This window comes from Nycticebus coucang, chromosome 4 (assembly GCF_027406575.1).
Source record: "Nycticebus coucang isolate mNycCou1 chromosome 4, mNycCou1.pri, whole genome shotgun sequence".
Classification (NCBI taxonomy): domain Eukaryota; kingdom Metazoa; phylum Chordata; class Mammalia; order Primates; family Lorisidae; genus Nycticebus; species Nycticebus coucang.
The window spans coordinates 135,929,479-135,956,276 of record NC_069783.1 but is presented as its reverse complement, the minus strand read 5'-3'; the positions used below and the strand labels follow the sequence as shown (position 1 = coordinate 135,956,276).

The 26,798-nt window shown below is 43.7% G+C and overlaps 1 protein-coding gene, 1 pseudogene and 1 gene segment (V, D, J or C); 1 reads left to right on the top strand and 2 right to left on the bottom strand.

Annotated features, from left to right (window-relative positions):
* The window catches only part of LOC128584904 (probable non-functional immunoglobulin lambda variable 1-50), a 685,263-nt gene that overhangs the window by 225,408 nt on the left and 433,057 nt on the right, over positions 1-26,798 (bottom strand).
* Positions 438-24,592, top strand: LOC128584900 (zinc finger protein 280B-like). 3 transcript variants are annotated; one of them, XM_053590173.1, is made up of 2 exons: positions 438-550; positions 19,921-24,592. In XM_053590173.1, the coding sequence occupies exon 2, from the start codon at positions 19,985-19,987 to the stop codon at positions 21,629-21,631; it is 1,647 nt and encodes a 548-aa protein (XP_053446148.1). In that variant the 5' UTR covers positions 438-550; positions 19,921-19,984; the 3' UTR covers positions 21,632-24,592. The 3 variants fall into 3 exon arrangements, with proteins under 3 accessions (XP_053446148.1, XP_053446149.1, XP_053446146.1); XM_053590174.1 differs by lacking the exon at positions 438-550 and adding an exon at positions 1,573-1,692; XM_053590171.1 differs by lacking the exon at positions 438-550 and adding an exon at positions 9,098-9,246.
* Positions 6,632-8,090, bottom strand: LOC128583444 (melanoma antigen preferentially expressed in tumors-like; annotated as a pseudogene).

Genomic DNA, 26,798 nt, shown 5'->3' with positions numbered 1-26,798 from the left:
TGTTGTTGCAGTTTTGGCCGGGGGGCCTGGCTTGAACCTGCCACTCTTGGTATCTGGGGCCGGTGCCCTACTCCTTGAGCCACAGGCACCGCCCTGGTTAAGTTCTTAAATATGGGCAGTCAGCTAGTGTTTTTATGGAAGGAGGCTCACAAGTGAGGATTATGACAGCTAGATTCCTGGTGGGCAAATTACCTCCAGATTCAACCGGGTGACCTGCCCTAGAACCTTGACCAGATGCTGCGGGGTATTCGTTGCCCTCCGGGTCAGCTTCATCCCGCGACCCGCGGCCGCCGCCAGGGGCGCCAGAGTGCGCGCATGCGCTCCTCGCGTATCGCGCCGACCTTGCCCCCGCACCTGGCGGCCAATCACAGGTCGCCCTGGACGCGCGTGCGGCGCCGAGTGCGCCGGCGTCCCCCTTGCCTGGGGCCTGAGGAGGCGTCATCGCCGCCGGCTTCGCCCCGGGGAGCACCTCCGGGGCGGGTGCGTAGCCGGCCGCTTGGGACGGCGGGCAGCTCAGGGGCAGCTCAGGGACAGCCGCCCACCGGGACCAGTAAGGATGGGGGCGTGGCGTGACTCGCGCGTTTCCCAAGGCGAGGCGGGAGGCATTGCCTGGCCGGCCGGCGGCCAGTGCGATCCAGACCCTGCTTCTGGACCGCGCTGCGGGAGCGGCCTGTCCAGTGCCCCGACCTTCCCAAGGGAGTGCGGGCCGGGTGGCCTCGGCCGGATCTCACGGCCCGCTTCCGAACACCCCTTTCTCTAATCTCAGCAGGCGCCACTTGGAGTCACCCTCCCCTTTCCCACCCTACAGGGCACCCTCCCCCGAGGCTAGGCCCTGCCAGGTCTCCCGGAGGACGGCGTCTATCATGGCTCCTGGTCCCCCTTGCGTCCCCTCCCCCTCCCGCCCCCTCGGTGGTCTCTTGGTGGCGCTTAAGGCGTTTGATAACCTTAAACCTGTTTTGCGGCCTCAGGCCCACCCCCATTTTGGAAATCCGTGTGCTTAGATCCCAAAGACATTTCTATCTGTTGGGTGTCTCTGTCCTATCGCAACATTTTATTTTTCTTGTTTACTGCGTGTCTGCCAAAACACTGGTGCAGCGTCGGGGACTCTGGTGAAGCCCCACTTGAGAGCTAGCACCCAGGTTGAGTTGGGGTCTTGTGATGAGGGCGTTTCTCAGGTGGGGAGTTTTACTGCAGGAGGGGAGATTGGAGATTTTGAGGAAAACGAGTTCAGTTCTCTTTTCTGGTAAATGTGAGTTGCTTGGTAGACGTCCCAATGGCAATGTCAGGTAGGCGGTGGGATATAAAATGTTCTTGTAACGGCTCGACGCCCGTAGCTCAGGTGGTTAGGGCACCGGTCACATTCACCCAGGCTGGCGGGTTCCGCCCGGCCCTGGCCTGCTAAACAATGACAACTGCAACCAAAAATAGCCGGGCGTTGTGGGGGGCGCCTGTAGTCCCAGCTACTCGGGAGGCTGAAGCGAGAGAATCATTTAAGCCCAAGAGTTTGAGGTTGCTGTGAGCTGTGATGCTACGGCATTCTACCGAGGGCGACAATAGTGAGACTGTCTCAAAAACAAATATGTCCTTGTAGCATGTAAGTAATCCTAATCCTTCTCCTTGGTTATCTCAAGGATGTGACCTTCTCCTGCTTGGACTATCTCAAGTTCTTAAAAGTTTCAGCCCACACCTGAGGTAAGGGGAGAGAGGTCTCTGTAATAAGGACCAAGGGTGTATCTTTTTCCTTGAATTTTGCCCCCTTGTCAGCTCCTGAACCAAAACATTGCTGTTTAGCGTTTCCAAGGGAATCTGAATGTGTATAGTAAATTCACGCCAATTGTTGATTTAGGTAATTCTGGAACCCTCTAAATTGCTTCCTTAAAAAAGGAGAAAGTGAGCCAGGCCTAGTAATCCTCACGCCAGTAATCCTAGCACTGTGAGAGGCCAAGCCGGGTAGATTGCTTGAGCTCTTGAGTTGGAGACCACCCTGAGGAAGAGAGAGACGTGGTCTCTAAAAAACTAACTGGGCTTTGTGGCTGGCGATTTTAGTCCCAGCTACTGGGGAGGCTGAGGCAAGAGGATCACTTGAGCCCAAGAATTTGAGGTTGCTGTGAGCTGTAACCCTATGGCTCTCTACAGGGGGCAACAAAGTGAGATTCTGTCTCAAAAAAAAAAAGGTGGTTGGGTGCCCATGTGGCTCTCACATGTAATCCTGGCCCTGAGAGGTTGTGGTGGGAATATCCTTGAGGCTAGGAGTTTGGGACCAGTGTGAGTAAGTGAGAGACCCTGCCTCTACAAAAATAGAAAAATTAGCTGGGAGTAGTGGTTGTCACCTGTAGTGCCAGCTACTTGGGTGGCTGAGGCAGGAGGATCCCTTGAGCCTAGGACTTTGAGGTTGAGCTGGGCTGATGCTGCTGCACTCTACCCAGGACAATAGAGCAAAATTCTGTCTTAAAAAAAAAAAGTGGCGTTCTTTGAACTGATCTCCAGAAAGGGAAAAGATAGAGCATCATCAATGCTATGTAAAGGAGTTTTTATCATATTATAAGGCTAAAATGACTCAATATATATACTGTAAGATTTCAGCTAACATACTAAAGCAGTCATTCAGGGTAAATGTGTATTTGTTTTTTGTTTTTTTTAGAGACATAGTCTCACTTTGTCACCCTCAGTAGAGTACGGTGGCGTCACAGCTCACAGCAAACTTAGGCGATTTTCTTGCCTCACCCTCCCAAGTAACTGGATTACAGGTGCCTGCCACAATGCCTGGCTATTTTTTTGTTGCAGTTTGGCCGTCACTAGGTTCGAACCCATCACCCTCAGTATATGGGGCCGGCACCCTACTCTCTGAGCCACAGGCACGGCCTGTAAGTGTGTATTTGTTAAAAAGATTGCAGGAGAAAAAAAAAAAAGATTGCCCGAGTTAGTTTGTTCATATCTGTACATTTTATTTTATTTTTTTTTTTTTGAGACAGAGTCTTATTATGTCACCCTCGATAGAGTGCCGTGGCATCACAGTTCACAGCAACCTCAAAACTCCTGGACCTAAATGATTCTCTCGCCTCAGTCTCCCAAGTAACTGGGACTGCAGGCACACCCCATCACAATGCCTGACTATTTTTTGTTGTGGTTGTGATTGTTTTTTAGCTGGCCCGGGCTGGGTTCGAACCACCAGCCTCGGTGTATGTGGCTGGCGCTGAAACCACTGTGCTACAGGCGCCCAGTGGTTTTTTTTTTTTTGTAGAGACAGAGTCTCACTTTATGGCCCTCGGTAGAGTGCCGTGACCTCACACAGCTCACAGCAACCTCCAACTCCTGGGCTTAAGCGATTCTCTTGCCTCAGCCTCCCGAGTAGCTGGGACTACAGGCGCCCGCCACAACGCCCGGCTATTTTTTTGGTTGCAGTTTGGCAGAGGCTGGGTTTGAACCCGCCACCCTCGGTATATGGGGCTGGCGCCTTACGACTGAGCCACAGGCACAGCCCCGCCCAGTGTTTTTTTTTAAAGAAATGTATTTCATGAGGTGCATGCAGCTGGACATAGGAAGCTATCTCAATTCATTCCATCCCAGTAAGTGAGGTAGGCAAATTCCGTGCCCAGCAATTTGTGAGTACAGTTCTGTGACACCCATTGTATTAGTTATCTATTGCTGTGTAATAAATTATTTCAAAACTTAGTAGCTTAAAATAACAGTTTTTTTATTACCTCACAGTATTTGAAGGTTTGGAGTCCAATAGTGGCTTAGTGGGTTGTGGCTTAGGGTTTCTTAGAAGGTAGCAGTCAAGCTTTTGGCTGAATGGGCAGTCTCTGCAGACTTCACTAGGGTTGAAAGATCTGTTTGTTAAGTTCACACACTTGTCTACTGACAAGAGGCCTCAATTCTCACTCTGGGCCTCTCATTGAGCTCATAGCAATCTCAAACTCCTAGGCTCAAGCAATTCTCCTACTTCAGCCTTCTCAGAAGCTGGGACTATAGGCACCTGCCACCATACCCAGCTAATTTTTGTCTTTTGTTTTAGTGCATACTTAGGATGTATATAATTTTTTTCTTTTTCTTTTTTTTTTTTTTTTTTTAGGAGAGACAGGGTCTCACTCTTGCTCAGGGTGGTCTCTAACTCCCAACCTCAAGCCATTCTTCCTCCTCAGTCTCCCTGAGTGCTAGGATTACAGGTATGAGCCACCATACCCAGGGATATGTTTTCATTCTGTGATTTAATACATTTTATAGTTCATCAAAAATAGTGAACCTCAAAACATTACCAGACTTATATTTTGGAAGCACACAGAACCTCATATGATGCTCTTTCCATGGAGTAACATTTTATCCCTAATTTTTAAAAACCTTGTTTTGGACTCAGGAGTTGTAATGACACAGTATTACCTGGAGGCCAATCTGATAGGTCAAAAAGTAGTGGTTTTTAACTCTTAGTAAATGTGAGCACAAACTATTTTAATCTTATCCTTTGTTAATCCTTTTTAATCTTATCCTTATGCTTGTAAACTACTTAGATCCATTTCCCAGTCTTTCCCTTAAATATATAAATTAATTAGTCATTTGAATAATCCTGAATAATACAATTCTGAGAGTTTAGGTTAAGCGATTAGTATTGTATAAGTTTGAAAACAAAGTATGAGCGCTCTAAAGGAGTCTTACTAGGATTTTCCCTTGTAGGCTTCCAGTAGCAGAGATACAGGTCATATAGGGATTCATGATAGTCCGTTTACCCTGTGTGAACTGTGGTCTCATAGCTTCACAACTTCCAGAATCCTTATAACTAGGTTGACTATACCAATTTTCATCTAAACTGGAGTACTTGCTAAGAATGAAAACGGCACTTTAATAGGCAAGGACAGCAGATTAAACTGGAACTGTCCTAGTCAAGCCAGAATTTTTGGTAATCCTATTTACTTTGTTTTCTAACTCCTTAGTATCAGAGAAGTGCTCACACTGCAGAATTTAACTTTTCCATCTCTGGGAGATTATGACTCCTACTACACATTTATAAATTGACCACCTGATACTAGTTTATTTCCATTTGTTGGCTGGATTAGCTTGAATTGCTAATTACTTAACCCTTGTTATAAATGGAGTCTGCTTAGGGGCTTAGTTTCAGTTGTTGGGAGGTAGGGGTGACACCCCGACTATAAAATTCACACTTTGGAGTATGACATTGAATGGTTTGTAGTATATTTACAAAATTGTATACCCATCAGTAGTATTTAATTCTAGAACATTTCATCAACCTTAAAGAAACCCTGTGTCCATTAGCAGTTGCTCACTATATTATGAATACTTTCCTCTGGCTTCTGTAACAAATTACCACCAACTTGGTAGCTTAAAACAACAAAAATTTATTCTCCTTTAGTTCTGGAGGCCAGATGTCCAAAATCAGTTTCACTGGCCCTAAATCAAGATAACTGGCAGGGCTGCGTTCTCTTGGAAGGTTCTAGGGGAGAGTCCATTCCTTGCCTCTTCTAGTTTGTAGGTGTGATATTCCTTGACTTGTAGCCATATCACTCTGGTTTCGCCACTGTCTTCACATCACTTTCTCCTGCAGTATGTGAAATTTCCTTCTACATCTCTCATAAGGACACTTGTGATGACATTTAGTGCCCTTTTATGCTGCAGGAAAATTATCTTAAGAATTTTTTTCGGGGCCAGGTGTGGTGGCTCACGCCTGTAATCCCAGCATTTGGGAGGCAGAGGCAGGTGGACTGCCTGAGCTCACAGGTTTGAGACCAGCCTGAGCCAGAGTGAGACCTCGTCTCTAAAAATAACTAGGCATTATGGCAAGCACCTGTAGTCCCAGCTACTTGGGAGGCTGAGGCGAGAGAATTGCTTGAGCCCGAGAATTTTGATGTTGTGAGGAATGACGCCATGATACTCTACCAAGGGTGACAAAGTGAGACTTTGTCTTAAAAAAAAAAAAAAAAAATTTTTTTTCTTTTTTTTTTTTTTTCAAGATCCTTAATCACTTTTGCAAAGACTCCTTTTCCAAATAAGGTTAACATTACAAGTTTCAGGGATTAGGACTTGATATTTTAAAGACCAGTTTTCAACCTATACTCCCTATTCCTCTTTCCTCCCAGTTAAGGGCAATACTAGTTTATTTCTGTCTCTATGGATTTGCCCATTCTGGACTTTTTTTTGTAATGGAATCATATAAAATCATGTATTTTGTGTCTGACTTTATTTACTTAGAATATTTTAAAGGCACATCATGTTCTACTTGTATCTGTACTTCATTCCTTTTTATGGCTGAATAATGTTGCAATTCATTTTTTATTATTTTGGTTTACACTGAATTTCCCTTTATTTCTGAACCTTTCTTTAAAGCTATCCATGTGGGGACAGCACCCATGTATACCTCCCAAGCCTGAATTTTCCTGTAGAAATTCAAATTCATTTTCTAACTCTGTAGTATGCTTCTGCCCAATGATCCCATCAATTCAACACCTGACCCCACCGTATGGTGTGGTTCAGGACGCTGTCCAGGGTGGCCATGAGATGGGGTTCCCCCAAAAGCTGAAGGTCATGAGCTGGGAACAGTAGTGCAGGGCAGAAAGGATGGCGATGAACAGGGAGTCCATGATCCAACACGCATCTAAGCCAGGTCCTGGAATGTGACAGAGGTTCACTCTAGCAGCACCTGGAGTGGCTCAGGACTTACATTGGTCAGGCTGACCCCACTGAGACGCAGGTCCTTTAGCTGACTGATGTTAGGACACTGGGACAGACATGTCAGGTCTGATTCTGAAAGGAGGCAGTTACTTTTTGAGAGGGTCTCCAAGGGGCTCTTGAGGAAGCCCTGTGAGCACTTGGTACAGGCAGCTTTTGAGGAAGGTGACCTAGTCGGAGTAGAGCTCCTGGAGGTGGTACAGCCCAAGGAACTGAGAGGTGAACTGGGCCACATTCTGCTCCTCTCCCGGGGACATGGAGGATGACATGTGCACGTGGGAGAGGAGGAGTCTCTGCAGGTTACTCATTTGACCCAGGTGAGGAGAAAACTTGCCCAGGGTGGACAATTTCCAGGTGCAGTTCACTTCCAGATTTTGGATAGAGTCCAGCTGCACCATGTTCAGGATCATCTTGATATTGTGCATGGGCATGGCAAAGATCTCCAGCTTCCTACAGCACAGCTGGAGTAACCCTTTCCTCTGCTTCACTTTCTCAGTGAGGTAGGTGAGCAGCTCATCCTGGGTGCCTTCCCCGAGGGACAGATCGATGAGCACCTGCACGGGAGCCAAGGGCTGCTCCGTTCCCGTGCACGAATCACCCACTTTTTGCTTCTTCCTCATGGGCTGGGCTGCCTGTGCATCAAGCAGTGAGCACACACTGGCCCTGGTTCCGGACCACACAGTCCAGAAGTCCTGATGAGTGTTCTTCCGTAAGTCCAGCACTTGGCAGTTTCCATCTCCTATGGAGAAAAACAGGCCATTGGGTGAGATGCTTTAAGATCAGCTTGGAATAATAAAACCGTGCAAGACCCAGACATATGAGCTTCACCTTTACTCCAGATGTCAGCTGCTCTCTATCCTATCCTGTCATCCTTCCAGGTCCCCACTTCCTATACCATGTCCTTTCAGTCACCTCTGCATCTTCATCATGCCATGTCCAGAAGCCCATTCCCACACTGTCCCTAGCAACGGTCACAAGGCCTCTATGGGCTTTCCTGCTGTCTGCAGAACCTCCTGCCCACCCTTTGGTTTTTCAGGTTCCCAAGGGCCCTCAAAGGCTGCTGGGTCACCCTCACCTGGGGGGAACCTGCTGGGCCAGCAGCCCGTCCAGCACAGCCCAGGTCTCCTGGTGAGGCTGCTGTTCCTTCATCAGTACCCACAGAGGGAGGCAGGGAAAAGGCCAGGCCTGCACCATTGCCTTCAGGGTTTCACTGTCTCCCAAAAAAGGCTGTTGTGAACAGTGGTGGGAAGAGCTCCCTGGGCAGCTCCTCCAGCAGCGATAGCCAGGGCCTCATCCTTCAGCAGGCTGAGTGGGCTGGTCCACACGCTCATCTTGATGAATATGCTCTGAAAGGAATCCTGAGGGACAGGGGGGGAACAACGCAGCCTTTTCAGGCCAAGCACAAGAAACTCCATCTTGTCCCCACCCTTCCAAGGGACCGATACAAGGCCAAAGTCACTGCACTGGCAACAGCACAGGATTCATCAGTTTACCCCAAACATAGTTCTCCATTTGGTGGCCACAAAGCCACAGCTCTACCTCTGCTGGCACTAGGGCAAGTAGTGGGTGAAATGAATGAGGGCCCTCATCCCATGTCCACCCACTGTCCCACTTAAATTCTAGCCTCCCTGGGAAGTGAGTCCCTAGAAGCCTGAGAGCTGACCTTAAACTTTTCAGTGCATTTCATTTATCTATTGGGTTTTTTGTTTTTTTCTTTTGAGATAGAGTCTTACTCTGTTGCCCTAGGTTGAGTGCCATGGCATTGTCAGAGCTCACTGCAGCATCAAACTCTTGGGTGCAAGTGATCCTCTTTTTTTTTTTTGGAGACACAGTCTCACTCGTTACCCTTAGAATTTTGTGACATCACAGCTCACAGCAACCTCAGACTCTTGGGCTTAAGTGATTGTCTTGCCCCAGCCTCCCACGTAGCTGGGAGTATAGGCATCTGCCACAATCCCCCAGCTATTTTTAGAGACAAGGTCTCACTCTGGCTCAGGCTGGTCTCAAACCTGAGAGTTCAGGCAGTCCACCCACCTTGGCCTCCCAGAGTGCTAGGATTACAGGCATGAGCCACTGTGCCTGTTGAGCTTATCTAATTTGTTGGTATAGAATTGTTCATAGTGTATGGTTGGTAGTAATAGACCGCTTTTATTTTTAATAATGTATTGAGGTGAAAGTCGTATAACATAAAAGTTGTAAAGTCAGTGGAGTTTATTGAGTTCATGAGGTATGTCTGCTGCCTCTTTAGTTCTAACACATTGCCATCATTCTGAAATTAGACCCCTTACCCATTAAGCAGTTTCTATTTCCCTTCCTACATCCCCTGGCCACCACTAAAGTTAGTTTAATCTCTATGGATTTCTCTGTCTGGATATTTCTTTTTTTTTTTGCAGTTTCTGGCCAAGGCTGGATTTGAACCTACCACCTCCAGCATGTGGGGCCAGCGCCCTACCCCTTTGAGGCACAGGCACTGCCCTATTCTGGATATTTCTTATAAAAGAAACTATCAAAATGTGACCTTTTTGTCTCCTCCTTTGACTTTGCATGTTTTCAGCGTTCATTCGTGTTACGGTGTGTATCAGTGCTTCAGTCCTTTTGTGGCTGAGTAACATTTTGTTGTGTGTAGATAACCATAGTTCGTTTATTCATTCATGCATAGGTTTTATGTTTACACCTTTTGGTTGTTATGAATAGCTGCTATAAACATGGGTATATAGCAAAAGTCCTCTGATTTTTACAAGGCTTGTGTTGCTTTCCGCAAAAGTCCTCTGATTTTTACAAGGCTTGTGTTGCTTTCCAAGATCTGAAAAAGTAAATTTTAACAGTTTTCGCTAGAATTCTCTTTGCTTTTATGAAGGAGCGGCTATTTTTAGATCTTCATTCTACCATTCCTATTGAATGTCACTTTGTTGTTGGGCTTTTAAAAAATTAACACTTCCAAGTTATTTTTTTTGTGTGTGTTTTTTTATAGCCCTCCACAAACCCTTTTAAAATTATTCTCTACTCTCTAGTAATTACAAAATTTTTATATACTCAATATTAGTGAAAGAATTTGCCTGGGAACTAACAGACCTCTTTCAGATTGAACTCCCGCCCTGCTTAAATCTCCTTCGTAGATTCTTCAGGCCAAGATTCTGCTATTGGGAAGAGGACAAGGAAAAGGGAAAATGGCCAATTTTCTCTTCCTAGGCAGGACTCTAACCATCCTGCTGTGAGAAAAGACTTTCCAAAACTATTGGTTCCCATGATGAGATCTGACCACAGCCATTCTCTGAACCCTTGGATTGTAGGACTCTCATACTTCCTGTAACAGGTCACCGCAGTGGCTCCCAGATGTGAAAAAAATTTGTTGTTTCACAGGTTTAAACAACATTTCCTAGCCCTTCCAGTCCACGTTGTTTGACTTTATCTCTAACTCTTTCTAGAGTCCCTTTTTTTTTTGGAGACAGAGTCTCAGTAGGTTATGCTGGGTAGCGTGGTGTGGTGTCACAGATCACAGCAACTTCAAACTCTTGGGCTTAAGCGATTCTCTTGCCTCAGCCTCCCAAGCGCCTGCCACAATGCCTGGCTATTTTTTGGTTGTAGTTGTCATTGTTTGGAGGCCATGGCTGGGTTCGAACCTGCAGTGTATGTGGCTGGCATGCTAGCTACTAAGCTACAGGGGCCGAGCTGATTACCTTTTTCCTTTAATGAATTTTTTTTTTTTTAAACAGAGTCTCACCGTGTTTCCCTCTGTAGAGTACTGTGGCATCACAGCTCACAGCAACCTCAAACTCAGGCTTTTAGTGATTCTCGTGCCTTAGCCTCCCAAGTAGCAGGGACTACAGGTGCCCGCCACAACACCCGGCTATTTTTTTGTTGCAGTTACTGTTTAGCAGGCCCGGGCTAGATTCGAACTCACCTGCCTTGATGAATGTGGCTGCCGTCCTAACCACTGAGCATGGGTGCTGAGCCCCTTTAATGAATATTTGAATGGTTACTGTGTGCCAGGCACTGCTGTAGGCACTTCAGAGAGATTAGTGAATCAAAATGAACACAAAAAAAAACAAAACTACTCCAGGGCAGCGCCTGTGGCTCAAGGAGTAGGGTGTAGGCAGGTGGCAGGTTCAAACCTGGTCCCCAGCCAAAAACTGCAAAAAACCCCCCAAACAGCTACTCCAACAGAAGGAACTAACCTTCCAGTGGAGGAAGAAGGATTGTAAGTATAATCTACAAACTCTCTGGTGAAATAGAAGGTGATATTATAGAATGAGGGAACAAGTAATAAAGCAAATTAGGCAAGTTTGGGGGAGGGGTTAGTCCATTCTAATTTTATTTATTTTCAAGAGATGGGCTCTATTGCGTTTGCTGAGTAGAGCGGCTCAATCGTACATAGCTCGCTGCAGCCTCAAGTTCTTGGGCTCAAGCAATCTTACTACCTCTGCTTCTGTAATTTTAGGTAATGTGATCAGGGTAAGTCTCATGGAGAAGGTAGATTTGGACATGGACTTGAAGGGGAAAAAATGTCCCCATTTTAGCTCTGGGGATGAAAGTGTTAGGCAGAGATTCTGAATATCAGGCGAGGAAGCACTGGTTGGATGGGAGTGAATGAAGGTTTGAATAGTGAAAGAAGAGGTCCAGGAGATAGCAAGGGTGGAAACAGTAGTGAAGGTCTATAAATTCTTGATTTTTCTCCTGGTCTCATCTATAGAAATGGTCAAATCTTTTTACAAGGGACAACCTCAGTCTAATAGTTACTTCCCTCCTAGACTCCCAAGTTAGTTTAGGCCGTATTTTACATTCCCCTGCCATCCTGAGATTATTTATGAAACAATATTTATTAAAAATATTTACAAAAGGCTCGGGGCTTGTGGCTCAAGCGGCTAAGGCGCCAGCCATGCACATCTGAGCTGGAGGGTTCGAATCCAGCCCAAGCCTGCCAAACAACAATGTCAGCTGCAACCAAAAAATAGCCGGGCATTGTGGTGGGTGCCTATAGTCCCAGCTACTGGGGAGGTGGCGGCAGGAGACTCGCTTGAGCCCAGGAGTTGGAGATTGCTGTGAGCTGTGATGCCACAGCACTCTACCTAGGGTGACAGCTTGAGGCTCTGTTTCAAAAAAAAAATTTACAAAAAATTACTTTTGTTTTACTTAGTCGCTCTAGGATATAATACCAATGTTTTTTATAGTTTCAAGGATTCTATAAGGCTCCCAATCTGGGCGGCACCTGTAGCTCAGTGGGTAGGGTGCTGGCCCCATATACTGAGGTTGGCCAGTTTGAACCTGGCCTCGGCCAAACTGAAACAAAAATATAGCCTAGCGTTGTGGTGGGTGGCTGTAGTCCCAGCTACTTGGGAGGCTGAGGCAAGAGAATCGCTTAAGCCCAAGAGCTGGAGGTTGCTGTGAGCTGTGACGCCACGGCACTCTACCAAGGTGAGACTAAAGGTGGTGACAAAGTGAGACTAAAAAAAATAAAGCTCCCAATCCTGTGAAGTATTACATTCTATGGTAGCAATTGTGTGGAGTTACTGGTGGGGGGAAGGACAAGAGTGTTGCAGATGGAAGGTGAGGAGGGGGCTGGAGCAAGGAGTTTGTGGGAACAGCAATGGGGTGAAGAGAATGATAGGCAGGGGATGATAGTGGGGTAGATACTGAGGAGCCCTGGTGGCCTCAGGTCTGATCACAGAAGTTAATCAAGAAGCACTGATGTCTGAGAAAAGCCGCTGTGTGGCTATAACAAAGACTCACTAGAAAGGCCATTGTTTGAACAAACAGAAATAATGGGAAGTGAGTCATTGTGCACTGACTTCTCAGCTGTTTTTGGAATGATGCCCTTGTATTAATTTCTCTCATATCCCTTAGTGACTTCCTCAGTGGGGCTATGAATTGACTTTTGAGGACAGATCTCTTAAATCTAACAGGTCTTTGCATGTCCAACCTTCCCAACCCAACATCTCAAGATGCTGGAAAATAAGGGTTCATCCATTCATCTGTTGATGGTCATTTGTGGAAAAGGGACTCTGGACACCTAGAGAAGTAATAAGAAAACTCCCATGTTCTAATGTTTACTCTTGTTCTGAGTGAACTCATTCATTGTTAGATTTATTCCTAATTCTTATTCCTTTTCTCATTTTTCGCCTTGAATGATTGGTTGGATGGAGAGTTAATCAGTATGGATAACAGCCAGAAATCCAGCCACGATTAACTGGGTGAAAAGTCAAGCAATGTTACTGGAACCAAGTTTAGTTGTTTTTTTTTTTTTTTACAATAGGAATTTATTTCTCACATTTTTGGAGGCAAAGAAATTTAAGATCAAGGTGCTGGCCAGTTTGGTTCCCTAGTGAAAGCTCTCCTGGCTGGTAGGTAACTGCTTTCTTGGTATGTTCTCACATGGCAGAGAGAAAGGTCTGTGGTATCTCTTATAAGCGCACGAAACCCATCATGAGGGCCCTACCCCCATGACCTCATCTAAACCTAATTACACTAAATATACACTAAATAATACACCCCATCACTAAATATCATCATGTTGGAGGTTACAGCTTCAGCATGTTAGTTTTTTTTTTTTTGGAGTTTTTGGCCAGGGCTATCACCTCTGGCATATGGGACCAGTGCCCTACTCCTTTGAGCCACAGGCGCCACCCCAGCATGTTAGTTTTAGGGGGACACATTTCAAACATAATCTAAAATCTATTCCTCCAAGAATTGGAGGACTCATTTAACCCTTAGGAATTGAAGAGTGATGGAATTTTAGGGGTGTTTTAAGATCCATTTAGTGGTGGTATGTTACATAAATTTGAAGGCCAACATAAAGTAACCACTAGACCTAAACCTAGAATTTGGAGCCCAGTATGGCGAGGAATTAATAGGAATGGAAATAAAAAATAGTTGGAATGAGCAATGTTTTTCTTTTTCTTTTGTTTTGAGACAGGGTCTTACTACGTCACCCTAGGTAGAGTGCCATGGTGTCATAGCTCAGAGCAACCTCCAACTCTGGGGCTTAAGCAATTCTCTTGCCTCAGCCTCCCAAGTAGCTGGGACTACAGACACCCGCCATAACACCCAGCTGTTTTTTTGGTTGTAGTTGTCGTTTGGCAGGCCTGGGCTGGGTTCAGACCCGCCAACTCCGGTGTATGTAGCTGGCACTCTATCCGCTGGACTACAAGCCAGGAATGAGCAATGTTCTAAAAGTAATTTAGAATCACTTACTAGGTACTTGACCATTTTTTTTTTCTTTATTTTTTGAGACAGAGTCTTACTGTTGCCCAGGCTAGAGTGCCGTGGTATTGCCATAGCTCACAGCAACCTTGAACTTTTGGGCAACAGTAACAGGGACTACAGGCACCCACTGCCATGCTTCGCTAGTTTTTCTATTTTTAGTAGAGATAGGGTCTTGCTCTTGCTCAGGCTGGTCTGGAACTCCTGAGCTCACAGGATCTTCCTGCCTTGGCTTCCCAGAGTGTTTTTAAGATTACAGGTGTGAGCCATTGCACCTGAATAGTACTTAAGCATTTGATCAGAGGTGAGAAAGGTTTGAACAGGTTGAAAAAAATAGACAGTGGCCTGGCATGGTAGCTCACGCCTGTAACCTACCACTCTGGGAGGCTGAGGTGAGCAGAGTGCTTGAGCTGAGGAGTTTGAGACCAGGCTGAGCAAGAGTGAGACCCATCTGTACTAAAGATAGAAAAACTATCAACATGGTGTGCACGCCTGTTGTCCCAGCTACTCGGGAGGCTGAGGCAAGAGGATTGCATAAGCCCCAAGAGTTTGAGGTAGTTGGGAGCTGTGATGCCATAGCACTCTACTCAGGGGGACAGAGTGAGACTCTGTCTCAAAAAAAAAAGTAAAGAGGGGCGGCGCCTGTGGCTCAGTGAGCAGGGCACCGGCCCCATATACCGAGGGTGGCGGGTTCAAGCCCAGCCCCGGCCAAACTGCAACCAAAAAATAGCCGGGCGTTGTGGCGAGTGCCTGTAGTCCCAGCTGCTCGGGAGGCTGAGGCAAGAGAATCGCGTAAGCCCAAGAGTTAGAGGTTGCTGTGAGCCGTGTGACGCCACGGCACTCTACCCGAGGGCGGTACAGTGAGACTCTGTCTCTACAAAAAAAAAAAAAAAGTAAAGAGTAAGAAAAGAATGAATGCAATGGGACACTTGAATTTGTAGAGACTAAGCAATCAATAATGCCATCAGAACTAAGCGTGCATTAAGTTAGGGTTCTGATGGAAAGAATACAAAACTCAAATTTAGGAATAATGCGTTTTAATGTGAATTCTGTCTGTAAACCCTCCATATAACTTCAGGTATATCATAAACTTTTTCGGGCTTTAAAAATTCATCCTCAGATAAATCTGATGGCTATACTAGTTGTCAGATTATTTTGTGATTTTTGTGATATTGAAAAATACTAATTTTATTTAGAATTTTTTCTTTAGAGAGGATGTTAGCGGATACATTTTCTTTAGAGAGGATGTTAATGGATACCTAATAATTTTCATATAAATTATTTAGTCATAGATAATAAATACTAATTTTAATTATTAATTAATAATTTTTTTTAAATACCTAGAAGGTAGTTGCTAGAAATGTAGATGTGACCCTGAGAATAAAGTTGGGTTTGGGACACAGGACGTTTGTTAAAACTTGTATCCATCTTCAGTTGCTGCAGTTGGGGTACTGTCACTCGTAGCTGTAGATAGAGGCCAGAGGTGCTGCTAAACATCTTACAGTGCACTCAGTAGCCCCATACGACAAAGAATTATCAGGTCTAAAATGTCAGTAGTGCTTAGGTTGAGAAACACTAGAGGCATCATCGTGGAGTTAGGTGATTGAAACTGTTAGACTAAACTCATTTTACCTTTTTTTTTTTTTTAGAGACAGAGTCTCTGTTGCCTTCAGTAGAGTGCTGTGGCATCACAGCTCACAGCAACCTCTAGCTCTTGGGCTTAGGCTATTCTCATGCCTCAGCCTCCCAAGTAGCTGGGACCACAGGCATCTACCACAATGCCCAGCTATTTTTTTGTTGCAGTTTGGCCCATGCTGGTTTTGAATCCCCCACCCTTGGTATGTGAGGTGGGCGCCCTACTCACCGAGCCACAAGTGCTGCCCGATTTTACCTTTTTTTTTGAGACAGAGTCTACTTTGTGACCCTGGGTAGAGTGCTATGGTGTCATAGCTCGCAGCAATCTCAAATTTGGGGGCTCAAGCTATGCTCTTGCCTCAGCCTCCTGAGTAGCTGGGACCACAGGCGCTCGCTACAATGCCTGGTTGTTTCTAGAGACGGAGTCTTGCTTTTGTCCTTGCTCAGGCGGGTCTGAACTTGTGCGCTCAGGAGATCTACCTGCCTCGGCCTTCCAGAGGCATGAGCCACTGTGCCTGGCCTTCTAAATTGATTTTAGTTAACTCCAAAGAGCAGTGTTTTCAAAAATGCCTTCTATTTTTTTCTGGCATTACAAATACACTAATTATCTACTTGATCTTAGTTTTGGAGTTGTAAATCACTATTGATAACATACCAGTCTGTATTCCTTATACATTTACCACTGTGTACTCAGTGCTTGGCACACACAGTCCATGACCAGAATTGGGCAAACAAAATATAGTTTTAGAATAAGTGAGGACAAAAATAATTTTTATTATGCTTAACATGGTGGTTTTAAATTCTCCTCCAAAGTTACACGTATGTATAAGAGTAAATGCTATCTCCATGTTTAAAAATTAGATACTGTTATCTTAACTAAATTAATGCAGTATACTTGGTACATATGGGATGCCAGTTTAATATTTATTTCTTGGATTATACTGGTTTAAAAGGTCTGCATTGGGCTACAATGAATCTTGATATGTTTTTTAAAAAATTGGTCAGTTATGAACCGTGGTTTAAAGTGCCTACATTTTGCCAGCTTTATACTCGCATTTTAAACCACTAATAGTGACCCATTGAAGAAACTTATTATTTTGTAGGTCATGAGTAATTTAAGAAACATGAGGGGCGGCGCCTGTGGCTCAGTCGGTAAGGTGCTGGCCCCGTATACCGAGGGTGGCGGGTTCAAACCCGGCCCCGGCCAAACTGCAACCAAAAAATAGCCGGGCATTGTGGCGGGCGCCTGTGGTCCCAGCTACTCGGGAGGCTGAGGCAAGAGAATCGCGTAAGCCCAAGAGTTGGAGGTTGCTGTGAGCTGTGTGAGGCCATGGCACTCTACTGAGGGCCATAAAGTATCTACCAAAAAAAAATTAAAAAAAAAAAGAAACATGAAATAGGAAATATTAGAATGGTATCCCATTAATAAAGGGAATTATTACTTATGTATCGGTGTTTGTATCTATGTAATGGAATTCCAGATAAATTTTTAAAAATTATTTATTTTTATTTTTATTTTTTATTTTTTTTGAGACAGAGTCTCAAGTTGTCACTCTGGGTAGAGTGCCGTGGCACCACAGCTCACAGCAAACTCAAACTCTTGGGCTTAAGCGATTCTTTTGTCTCAGTCTCTGCAGTAGCTATGACTCCAGGCTCCCGTCACAACGCCTGGCTATTTATTTTTGTTGCAGTTGTCATTGCTGTTTAGCTGGCCTGGGCTGGATTGGAACCTGCCACACTTGGTGTATGTGGCTGATGCCATAACCGCTGTGCTAGAGTCGCAAGCTGCCGCCTTGGGTAGAATATTGTGTCATCATAGTTCACAGCAACCTCACACTGTTGGGCTTAAGCAATCCTCTTGCCTTAGTTTTTCTATTTTTAGTAGAGACAGGGTCTCACTTTAGCTTAGGCTAGTCTTGTACTCGTGAGCTGAAGCATTTCACTCACCTCGGCCTCCCAAAGTGTTGGGATTACAGGCGCGAGCTACTGCGCCTGGCCTAAAATTATTTATTTATTCATTCATTTTGCTTTTGGTTGTGGTCATGTGTTTGTAGAAAGCTAGCAGCTTTAAGTCCTTTATTGGCCTGTAGAATTTTCTACTTGGACAAAGATCTCAGGGTAAATTCCTAGAAAGGTGCAATTAATGGAGCACAATCTTCTCTATAAATACAGGATTTTATTAAGGAGAGTTACTATTTATTGATTCATTTATTTGTGTTTGTTGAGTACCTGTCCTATGCCAGACACTGTTGTTTGTGTTGGGTATACAACAGTTAACAAAGGTAACAATCCCGGCCATTGTGTTCTATGGGATGGATGATAGAAAAGAATGAAGATAAGTAGATGATAGTGTGTTAAATGGTGATAGGGCTTGAAGGTGAAAAAGAAGGGAAGAGCGATTAGAAATGTAAATTACAGGTCAGTTGGAGCCTCACCAAGAAGTGTACTTTAAATAGAGTCCTGAAGGCAGGAGGAGCCAGCCATGTAGGCTGAAGATCATTCATGCTAAAGGGAGCAACGTTCCTAAGCAGGACAGAGCTTAGTGTGTTCAAGAAATGGGAGGTTTGTGTGCCCAGGCGAAGTGGGTGGGGGAGAGGGGTGTGAAGTAACCATGGGGCAGTATGTGGGGTTGTAAGTATGGTCTTCTAGGAATTGGAAAGACTTGGCTTTTTACCTGAGCTAGTGCAAGAGCCAGTAGAGGGTTTTGAGCTGAGGGTGATGCAGTTTGACTTGGTTTAACAGAATCTCTCTGTCTGTCATGGGGAGAAGAGACAGGTGGACTGAAATAGGAAGCACTGTTGTATTTAAGTTCAGTGGGGAAGTCAGGGCTGGAGGGAGAAATTTAGGAAACATGAGTGAATGGCTTATAATTAAGGCCACATGTTGAGGTGAGATTATCGGGAGAGTTTACTCCTCATTTGCCTGCATGTGGTAAACATGTGGCCTTGCACTGTGCTGTTGTTGGCTGTGTGAGTACTCTTGCTCTGTAAATTTGATCCTCTTCTCTATAGTTAGGAAATTAGTATTATGGATCAATTGAGATATGTACATTGAATACAAGTTTTTGTCCAGTTCTACCCCCAAACAAGCTGCCATTAAATAGTTGGTGCTTTTTCAAAGTGGCTGTCAGAGGGGCCGGTGTGGTTTGTCACATCTGTGACCCTGAGGCCAAGGCAGGAGGAGTGCTTGAGGCCAGGAGTTCAAAACCAGCCTGAGCCAGAGTGAGACCCTGTCTCCACAAAAAATGGAAATATTACCTTCACAGTGGCACACACCTATAGTCCCAACTACTGGGGAGGCTGAGGCAGGCAGGAATCGCTTGAGGTCAGGAGTTTGAGGTTGCTGTGAGCTATGATGACACCACTGCACTCTAGCCCGTACAACTGAGCAAGACTCTGTTGCAAAGAAATAAGAATTTTTGCTTTTAAGATAGCAAAACACATTTAAAAGTAAAGGACTTGCTAAATAACATGCTGTTAGTATGTGGCAGACTAAATTCCACCTTAATTTACTCCAACTCCACAGTTTGTTTCTTTTTTTTGGAGACAGAGTCGCAAGCTGTCAATCTGGTTAGAGAGCTGTGGCATCACAGCTCACGGCAACCGCAGACTCTTGGGCTTAAGCGATTCTCTTGCCTCAGCCTCTGGAATAGCTGGGACTACAGGCGCCCGCCACACCATCAGGCTATTTTTTTGTTGTTGTTGCTACAGTTGTCCTTATTGTTCTAGCTGGCCCAGTCTGGGTTCAAATCTGCTAGCCTGGTGTGTGTGGCTGGTGCCCTACCCACTGAACTACGGGTGCTTGCCACCACAGCCTATTTCTAAATGTTGTACAATTATGCCTTTGTAAAAATCTTATCCTTTTCATATAATTTTGCCTAGTGATTAGATATTGGAGTTTGTTTTGTTTTGTTTTAATGGAAGAGATCATAATCAGTATAGGGCAAAACTATAATTGTACAGTCATAGGGACCAGATCTTCTTTCATAGGTTTTAAACTGTGATTTGTCATCTTTTTTTTTTTTTTTTTTTTGTAGAGACAGAGTCTCACTTTATGGCCCTCCGTAGAGTGCCGTGGCCTCACCCAGCTCACAGCAACCTCCAACTCCTGGGCCCAAGTGATTCTCTTGCCTCAGCCTCCCAAATAGCTGGGACTACAGGCGCCCGCCACAACGCCCGGCTATTTTTTGGTTGCAGTTTGGCCGGGGCCGGGCTTGAACCCGCCACCCTCGGCATATGGGGCCGGCGCCCTACCGACTGAGCCACAGGCGCGGCCCCGATTTGTCATCTTTGAGTCTCAGTAACTTTGCCTGCAAAATAATAGTGTTTATAACTACTTGAATGTTTTAGAGGAGAATTAAATAAGACAATGCATTTTTCTGTACTTACTGATATATAGTGTGTTTGTACTTAGGTGGCAGTTTATATAAAGGAAGCCCTGGGACTTGTGGCCACACCCTTCAAGAATCAAATAGAAAATGGAACAACCATATATCTTATGTGAGGAAGAAGAAGAGCCAGAACCACAGAAGAACATAGAAGAAACCAAACAAGTAGATGATGAAGACGCCGAGCTAATCTTTCTTGGGGTGGAACATGTAAATGAAGATGCCGAGCTGATCTTTGTAGGGGTGACTTCAAATTCAAAACCAGTTGTTTCAAACATCTTGAACAGAGTCACCCCAGGTTCATATTCAAGGAGAAAAAAGCGTGGTCACCTTAGAAAAGATACTGCTCACAAATTGCAGCCTACAAGTCATGCATTGCCTAAATCAGGAGCAGTAACTGTCTTGCCAACTTCTCAGTCTGAATCAAGATCAACAGATAGTCCTATTATTATTATTGAGTCTTTATCTAAACCTGATTGTAAAGATAGTTCATCACAAGTTGTGCCTGATAGATCTTCAGAGTCGTGTTCTCCTTTGACTACCTTCACAAGCTCATTGCATCACCCAGTGAGAGAAGCACTTTCAGTAGGAGGTACGAATGAAAGTCCACGGGTGTCAAAGCGACGACTTTCCACGTCTGAAGTAGACAGCGTAAGTCCCAAAAGGACTAAACTCAGGGATGGAATTACAGAGGAATGTTCTTCAGCTGTGTCCCCTTCAGGTGTCTTTCATACAGTGAATACTCAGCAGAACACATCCTCAAACAGTGTTCACACCTCATTAAGCCATGTTCAGAATGGACCACCTTTTCCAACAGCTTTTTCAAAGGACAGCGTCCATTGCAAGCCTATAAATGCAAAGCTTGATAGGGAAAGTGAATCAGCACAAACAGACTTTGCAAGTCTAGCAAGTCAAAACAAGAACTTAGACCCCAAGAAAGGAAATCTGGTCGTGCTACTTAGTGACTTTTACTACGGACAGCATAAAGGAGATGGGCTGCCGGAGCAGAAGACGCACACAACCTTTAAATGCCTCAGCTGCTTGAAAGTTCTGAAAAATGTTAAGTTCATGAATCACGTGAAGCACCATTTGGAACTTGAGAAGCAGAAGAGCGATAGCTGGGAAAACCACACCACCTGCCAGCACTGCCACCGGCAGTTTCCCACTCCCTTCCAGCTGCAGTGTCACATCGAAAGTGTGCACACGGCCCAGGAGCCCTCTCCCGTCTGTAAAATCTGCGAATTGTCATTTGAAACAGACCAGGTCCTCCTGCAACACATGAAGGACAACCATAAGCCCGGAGAAATGCCCTATGTCTGTCAGATTTGCCATTACAGATCGTCGGCCTTTGTTGATGTGGAAACACATTTTAGAACGTGCCACGCTGACACAAAAACTTTGCTTTGTCCATTTTGTCTCAAAATTTTCAAAACTGCAACACCATACATGTGTCATTATAGGGGGCACTGGGAAAAGACTGTACACCAGTGTTCTAAATGCCGGCTACAGTTTTTAACTTTCAAGGAGAAAATGGAGCACAAGACCCATTGTCATCAAATGTTTAAGAGGCCTAAACAACTAGAAGGATTGCCTCCAGAAACAAAAGTTGTTATTCAAGTGTCCCTGGAGTCTCTTCAGTCAGAGTCAGTGGAATTAGCATCGATTACTATGAGCACATCTGATTCTAAACTGTCACATCCCAAGTCTAAAAGCAGAATTTCAAAAAAACACAATTAATTCTAGTTTCAGTAAATCTAAAATATTTCGAACCAAGTAAAACTCCCATAAAGACAAAAAATACAAACCAGACATTCATTTTTCAATAGCACCAAAAATAGTTTATGGATTATATGTTTTTAAAAAATTTATACAATATTATTTGGTCTGAATTTTGAGGTGTTATTATAACACATTATCTGGTGTTAACTATATCTGGTTTAACACATAAAAGGTGTTTGTGTTATGTGTGAGAGAGAAAAACAAATCTATTTATTTTTTTGGTATTTCATATCACTCCTAAGTTTGAAAGCTCTTCCTCCTATATATAAAATTGTTAGAGTTTTTGAAATGATTTTAGCTTTTTCTGTGTGTTGAAGATTTCACTGTTAACTCTAGTCAGACTGGAATGGACTTGTTATGGCCTGGCCCATTTGCTGCTAAACCCCTAGAAGTGCCTCTGTTGTGCTGGCAGAAAATGATCTGGTTCTGAACGCCTGGGTGTGGAGTTGAGGGAGAAGCTGTGGTGTGAACAGACATCAGGAAGGTGAGGTTAGTCTAGACAACGGTGCGAGGTCCCATTTAGGGATAGATGTGTATTCATGCTGGTCTTGGAGCTAGTGCAGAAGGAAGACTGCTTCAGAGTGTCTTTACCTAACACAAGAACATCTAAGGAAGCAAAACCATTCAAAATGCCTATGTTTGGTGAGGGGCCTCTGCAGATATCAGCCACTGTGCATGACTGGTTTCAGATGAAGAAGTAATAATTTAATAGAGTGAGGCCTGCTGCTAGCATTCTGTCCTCCGTGAAGGAGAATTAACTGGCCATATCCTTCTCTGCCACAGCAGTAAAGCAAGTTAAGTTTCCCAAGGGAAAAGAGCCCTGGTAGCCATACTTTGAATCCTACTGAACCCATAGTTTTGACTGAAAAGGGCAAAACAGTATGTCCAAGCTGGGTGCCCATAGCTTAGTGGTTACAGCGACAGCCCTATGCACCAGGGGTGGTAGTTGGAACCCAGCCCAGGCCTGCTTAACAAAAAAAAAGGAAAATCCTATCCAGTTAATGGACTGGGCTAAATTTAGTTCTGTCACTGCCAAACTAGAATTGGATTTGTCTAAGAACAGTAGGTATAGTGGACAAAAATAGTCCAGGGTGATTGTAAAATTAAACCCCAAGACAGGGCTTTATATTTTTCTGTGTATGTGTATTGTACCCTAATTGAAGATGTGAAGCTTGCAGTTTTATAGCTTGTCTTGGATGTGAATGTATTACAGCTAACAGTCTTTTGTTGTACATGTAACTTTCCAGTTTATTACGGTAATACTGGTTGGGTCTTACTTGATATACACTAGTGTGCAGGATATCCCATTTACTTCAGTGAGCATTCAGTCTTAGAGTTAAAATTCTTTATCTAATCTATCTTGTCTAACCTATACCACGGGGGAACATTTTTTGCTTGCCCTCTCCAAGGGGTTTTTGACGGAATTGCAGAGTATGTTTTTAAGTATTGGTTCCCAAACATCAGTGGCCTTGACAGCCTCTGTGGTTCCAGGGTTGTCTCTCTGGATGTGTTCTAGCACCATCCTTGGTTCCTCTGCCCACAGCCTCTGTTCACCAGTTGAGGGAGGAATCTGTCATCTTGGCTGTAGGCCAAAGTCTGGAGAAACTTCTCCTTTTTCCCTTGGTTACTTCTTAAGGATACCTTCTCTCTCCTCTCAATCTAGTTAAATTTCCTAAGCTTTCACAAAAAGCTGGGAAGAGATAATCATAAAGCGTATAATTTCTCTCTTAGAACCAGGGGAGAAGGTACTACGGACAACAAAGACATTGTGAGTATGTTGTCCACATTTTAGGTAATTTCCTGATTGTAGATTGTTTTATTTATTTGCCCGATGCTTGCTTGCTTGATTGATCAGCACCTTGAACATTTCACTAGGCTTTTCCAGTTCCTTTACTTGGGGCAAGACAGTTTGCTAAAATTTTAGGAGGTGTAGAAAGGGTGATGTGTCTGTGTGTATTTATTCTACTTGTTCTGGTCTCAGGTGGGTAGTCCTGCTGTGTATAAATAGATATGCAGATTTTTGCATACTTACCTCCCTTATTCTGTTTCTGTGGTGAAAATATGAAATGCTTTAGTTCTCTGGTTTAGTGATTGCTTAGTATTAATACTATTAATGCTGTTTGCTGTTCCACTAACGCACGCTCCTAGGAGTACAAATTTCATTAATTGCCAACTGTAGGTTCCAGTAACCTGGCTCCTGCCTACTCCTTTTCACTTTCTGCCGTGCTTCACTGCCATTTTCCCCATGGGTGCACTATTTTTCAACACACTGGACACACTGGCCTTGCTATTCCTTAATCAAATCATATTTCTTCCTGATCCAAAGACTTTGCACATGCTGTTCTCTTTCTTAGAATGCCCTTCCCCAGGCCTGCATGGCTTGCTACCTCATGTGTTTGACATTTCCTTTGGCTCATTGAACTTCACCGAGGTTCTTAGAATGACTCAATGAAATCTCCTTTCTTCCTTTTTTTTTTTCCTGACCTTACATTCTACTCCTCTTTAAAGGCACTTTACCCCTCCCCACTGTTTTCTTCCTTCTCCAATCTAGTTAAATTTCCTAGGTTTTCATGGAAAAGCTAGGAAGAGAGAGATCATCATCAAGGGCTTTGCTTCTGTCTTAGAATTAAGCTAGCTTGAGCGTTTCTGTGCCTGCAACCAAAAGAAAATATACTGAGTTGAGTTCTTTCAGGAGCTTTCTCTGTTTTTCTATTGATACCTCTATATTTTTTTAAGGCAATGTCACTTTGTTTTGTTTACAAATATATTGGATATGTCAAGATTACTATTTTGTTATTACCCTCTGTGAATTTCCTTGTCTATTTTGCTTGCTTATTCTTTCAGATACAATTTATTATTTTATTAATGTTGCCAAAAATTGTAAGTAAAATAGAAATTATAATAAAATGTTTTGTGAAAGAATATTTTTACTGTATTGTCCTTCCATCATTAACATGATAAGTTTTATTTTTAATTAAATTAATTTTTTTTTTTGAGACAGAATCTCAGTGTGTCACCCTTGGTAGAGTGCCATGGCGTTACAGCTCACAGCAACCTCAAACTCTTGGGCTTAAGTGATTCTCTTGCCTCAGCCTTCTAAGTAAATGGGACTACAGGCACCTGCCACAACGCTCAGCTATTTTTTGGTTGTAATTGCCATTGTTGTTTGGCAGGCCTGGGCTGGATTCAAACTCGACAGTTCCTGTGTACATGGCTGGTGCGCCAGCCACTAAACTACAGGCACCGCACCTATTTTAAATTTTTATTTAGTGCCACCATGTAAACTCTGCTGCCTTTTTTTTTTTTTTTTTTTTTTGAGACAGCCTCAAGCTGTCGCCCTGGGTAGAGTGCTATGACATCATAGCTCACAGCAACCTCAAACTCCTGGGCTTAAGTGATTCTCTTGCCTTAGCCTCCTGAGTAGCTGAGACTACAGGCACCTGCCACAATGCCTGGCTATTTTTTGGTTGTAGTTGTCATTGTTTGGCAGGCCCGGGCCGGATTCGAACCCGTCAGCTCTGGTGTATGTGACTGGCACCTTAGCTGCTTGAGCTACAGGCACTACCAAAACTGCCTTCTTGACGATTGTGTTTTTAGTCTAATTGCATGGACCAGAACTTATAAACAGCAGTATGTGGGATGGAATTAATGGGTTTTCTTGTTTTTCTTGTTTTTATTTTATTTTATTTTTATTTATTTATTTTTTGCAGTTTTGGCTGGGGCTGGGTTTGAACCCGCCACCTCCAGCATATGGGGCCGGTGCCCTACCCATTTGAGCCACAGGCGCCTCCCTTTTTGTTTTTATTTTTAATAAGAAATGATTTGCCATTAAATGTAATGAGTATATTGCTTAAAGACTTAATGTTTCCATTTTTAGAATCTTTTTTTAAAGAGTATTGCTTAATTTTATTGGATAATTTACAACATCTATTGAGACAGTTGTTTACTGACCCACATTTTTACTTGGCTGCATTCACAACTCTTCTGTTAGAAATCCTTCATTCCTAAAGCAAAAATAGTTCCACTTGGAGCAGAATATTATTTTTATTACTCATAATCCCATTCCTTCTCATTCTAATATTCAAATGTATTTCCTCTTCCTCTCATTAGATTTGTCCTGGTTTTATCAATGTTTCTGATTACCTTTTCCAAGAAGTAACCTCCAATTTGACTTATTATTTTTTATTTTTATTTTTTTTTGAGGCAGTGTCTCACTTTGGTGCCCATGGTAGAGTGCCAAGACATCATAGCTCACAGCAACCTCAAACTCTTGGGCTGAAGCGATTATCTTGCCTCAGCCTCCTGAGAAGCTGGGACTACAGGCATCTGCCACATTGCCTGGCAATTTTTAGAGGTGGGGTCTTGCTCTGGCTCAGGGTGGTATCCAACTCCTGAGCTCAGGCAATCTGCCCGCCTAGGCCTTCCACAGTGCTAGGATTACAATTGTGAGCCACTGTGCCCGATTTTTTGTTTTAAAACTTCTTTTTTTTTTTTCTTTAATAGAGGATTTAAGATGGCCTATTTTTGTTTACAGCTTTGCACAAATCCCAAATATTGTGATGCACATTTTAGTTTTGGTTTTCATTTTCAGTACTTTAGTTCCAAAGATTTAAAATTTTGCAGGCTGAATGTTTTAACCTTAAGTTTTGCCAAGAATGTTTCTATGGTAAAATAAGAAATATATTTTATTGTAGGCATCTATCCGGATCTCCCTCAAAGGTTGTTTAAAAGATAAAGGTATTCAAATATACATTTGAGAGTAATTCCTAGTTAACAAAACTTGGAAACCAAATGAAGGATCAAAGACATTATTACATACGCACTATAAACAGTGTTACTCATTTATGAAAAGTAATGACTGTAGGAGCTATGGCAGTACAAAATTTTATTTGGCTATAATGCGAAACTGAGGAAGCAACATACATACTTTGTGTTTGCAGTTATTCATGGTAATATCCATGGAAAAGAATAATAGATCCTAAGTGCACAGTGGATTTATTTCTGTGGTCACTTTTTTCTTTCAATCATTCTATGAATGAGTTATTTTGTCTTTACAAAGCATTCATCATATAAATAGAAGAAAAAAAGTAAATTCCACTTCCCTACCACTTCAGTAAGTCGCCCT